Source organism: Rhagoletis pomonella, unplaced genomic scaffold (genome assembly GCF_013731165.1).
Source record: "Rhagoletis pomonella isolate Grant_MI unplaced genomic scaffold, Rhpom_1.0 Rhpom_scaffold_01886, whole genome shotgun sequence".
In the NCBI taxonomy this organism is placed as follows: Eukaryota; Metazoa; Arthropoda; class Insecta; order Diptera; family Tephritidae; genus Rhagoletis; species Rhagoletis pomonella.
Window position 1 is genome coordinate 17169 of NW_023460439.1, and position 3167 is coordinate 20335.

Below are 3167 nucleotides of genomic sequence, written 5' to 3' on the forward strand. Positions count from 1 at the left end.
AAATTTTGGACTTGTACGGTTGTCGAACTCACTGAGTCAACTAATGGAGCCTTTTATGCAGTTCCTGAAAAAAGGAGGCAACAAGAATGTGCATAATGTAAGTATGATTTAAACGCATTCTCTAAGTATAAATATGTACATCTGAAAGTAAATATGTACATACAAATATTACTACTAAGTATCTGTTTATATACATACATATATAATATATATATAAATATGTTCACGTTATATTCACAATCTCTTATTCTTACAATATCTTATTCTTTTATTCATAGTTGGTTTACCAAAGTCGTCAAGATTTTGCAGAAAAGTTTTTTATGATCTTAGTTTATGAATATGTACTTCTACCAAAACGCATGTGACCGTAATCGTCGAATTGCTCCTCACCACCTCGTTTTCCGAACCGCATGTGACCATAGTCGTCAAAACGCTTGGATAGACTGCTGTCCTCATTTTCCACCAACAAATCCAGTTCGATAGGTATTTTAGACCGTGATATTTGCAACATTTGCGGACCGAGACCGTATAGAGGCCGCATATTATGATAATTGCCGAGAGAACGTCTACCGGTGGCATCACCATATGATCTCAGAGGCAATCCATTTGAGATTTCACTACCGTCGTTCGAACTCATATCACTTAATTCTGCCTTGTTTGTCCCTAAAGTATTTGCTGAAGTCGAATTAAATAAAACACAGAAAAGCGAGATGAAAGTTATTAATTCTGGCACGCTTGACATGCTTTGGATTGGAAAAATTATAGGTGCTTGCGCTAAGGACACGTTTCTTCAATTGATTTCAATAACTAATGGCGATGCACCTTTTATAACGAATGAAAGACACAAGAACTTAAAATACATGGTTTTTCCTTTTTCGCCTTTTTAATATTCCACTGCATTTTTTAAATAGCCTCTTCAACTCTGCGCTTATCATTTAAGCAAATTCAATTACAAGTTCTTTCTCGCAATTTGACACATAATTGGCAGGTGTTCGCAGCTTCTGAAGAATATTGTTGCATAATAGATTGACGAGCAAAGGCGTTAGTTATTCTTATATCCTTCATTATTTATGCTACGGAGTGCTAAAACATTGTACAGACGGCGCACAGTGGCGCGTTTGATCAACTAATCCGGACAAAATGCATTGTCCAATTTTAAGATTGTCTTTAAAAGTCTCTTTTAAATTGGTTGAACCAAACATCGTATAAAAGGAACACAATTAGTGATATCTTTTGATATTGGTGCATCACAGAATGCTTATATATATAGGCTTTTATTTACCAATAAATATTATAACATTTTTCTAAAGTGGGCAATCCAAATGTTGCACCGCGTTATACCGCACAGAGTGACGTCCCCATATAAGCTGCGGCCAAAAGTAGTAACCGTCCTACAAATTCGCTAAAATTTCGTACATGCGCTATTCTGAACTTAAGAATGAAGAAATGTGGAAAATTTTAAATCTCGACGCTCTACCACGCCCGAGCTCTTGTAGGCGGAAATAGTATGTAAATGTTATCCGATTTTGATTAAATTCATATTATATTCTGGTTTTGACTATAAAAGCACAAATCTGAAAGAACGCCAAAATTGGTTTACATTATCTTCCACCAATTCTAGAAAAAGAAGCACAAATTTAAAAAAATAACTTTTTTTTTAGAAATTTGGTGTACACTGCTCGTATACGCTAAAATTTTCCAATTTGGAAGATAATAAAGAGCTTCTTACTATAACGCCCACCCCCTATTTATTTATTTCAATTACGGTACAAATCTAACATAACAACCCGGTGGTTTTACTTTAAAGTGTTAGATGTTAGGTTACATGTTTAAGCACAAATGCATTTAATAATTTAACTACAGTGAAACCCGCTTAAGTACCTAACCCGCATAAGTAACCAACATTTTTGGGCAATGTAAATTTTTGAATGTAATCTGAATAAAAGCCCTCTCTTAAGTACCTCCCTGGTTATTTTCCCAACCCGCCTAAGTACCTCAATTTTTCGTACATTCGTCTCATTGGCAGCGTTACACACCTTCGGCAAAGAAATTATAAAAAATCAACGGTAATTTTTAGCCACTCGAAACTTGCACATTATTATACTAAAATTGAATGGGCTATAAAACTGTATACTCAAAAAATACATCTGAGAAAAAAATTTTAAATTTTATGAATTTTTTCATTAAGTGTTCTATAAAATCTTAAGCTTAGGTTTACATGGTATTTATTAGGGAATGAAGTGTATTTTAATTGAAAAATCCTTAATAAATACGTATACTTCAATAAATGTTTATGTTTTATTCAAGGATTTACATGTTTATGTAAGTTAACAAAAAGATGTAACTACATCAATAATTAAGTACCCGCGGGTTCTTTTAAGTACCCAACCCGCTTAAGTACCTCAAAAAGCTGACATTTTTCGTGAGGTACTTAAGCGGGTTTTACTGTAGTAACTTACTTTCTATTTGAAAACGAAGAGTCGCGTTAATTATAATATATGATATAGATAGTGGAGAGGAAAATTGTAAAAAAGAGGCTAGGTATTTGAGAATAGAATAAGACAAAATGACAAGAATCAGGTAGGAAAATGAGCAAAAATTACAAAAAAACTGTGATCAGTTCTCAATTCTCAATCAATTCTCTCTTAAAGGGCAGAGCGCTACTGATGATTCTGATTGCTAGAGGTAAAGCGTTCCAAAGACCGATAACAAAAACAAAAAAAACTCACGTTCAGATTTAAGGCAATTGTATTTAATATAAATAATTTGGATCGGGGAAACTGTAATCGTTCATGGAGATATCTAGGCTCCTGGGTGATTAAGATTTTGTGACTATGTCAAACTCAGTGGCATATAAGTGAAAACACATTGTCAAATGGGACCAAAAAGCGGTTTATCGACTGATTTTCATCTGGATAGGTCTTTAGTCGTGTACATGCGCTGCTAAATCGACTATATGTCTGTTTTTGGCCTATAATATCATCGATCAAGGTATAGATAAAGGAGATAAAGTTGTGTCAAAATATGTCGCCAAATTTTGGCGTCAAAATATGACATAGGGAAAACCAGTCTTAAGGCATTTTAGCTCCAATAGCTTATCAAAAGATATACCCACGATCTTAATGCTATATTTAGAGATATGTTCGCGGCATCCAATTCCGCAAACA

General features: G+C 34.1%; 1 protein-coding gene across 1 annotated transcript; it reads right to left on the reverse strand.

The window, feature by feature from the left end:
• Positions 1-283: 283 nt before the first annotated feature.
• On the reverse strand, positions 284-782 carry LOC118752826 (drosulfakinins-like). Its single transcript, XM_036487684.1, has one exon. It carries the CDS (start codon positions 740-742, stop codon positions 332-334), a length of 411 nt encoding a protein of 136 aa, XP_036343577.1. The 5' UTR covers positions 743-782; the 3' UTR covers positions 284-331.
• Positions 783-3167: the final 2385 nt, after the last annotated feature.

Excerpts from the sequence above, each read along its gene's own strand:
- LOC118752826 (XM_036487684.1), bottom strand. The coding sequence starts at position 742 with ATGTCAAGCGTGCCAGAATTAATAACTTTCATCTCGCTTTTCTGTGTT.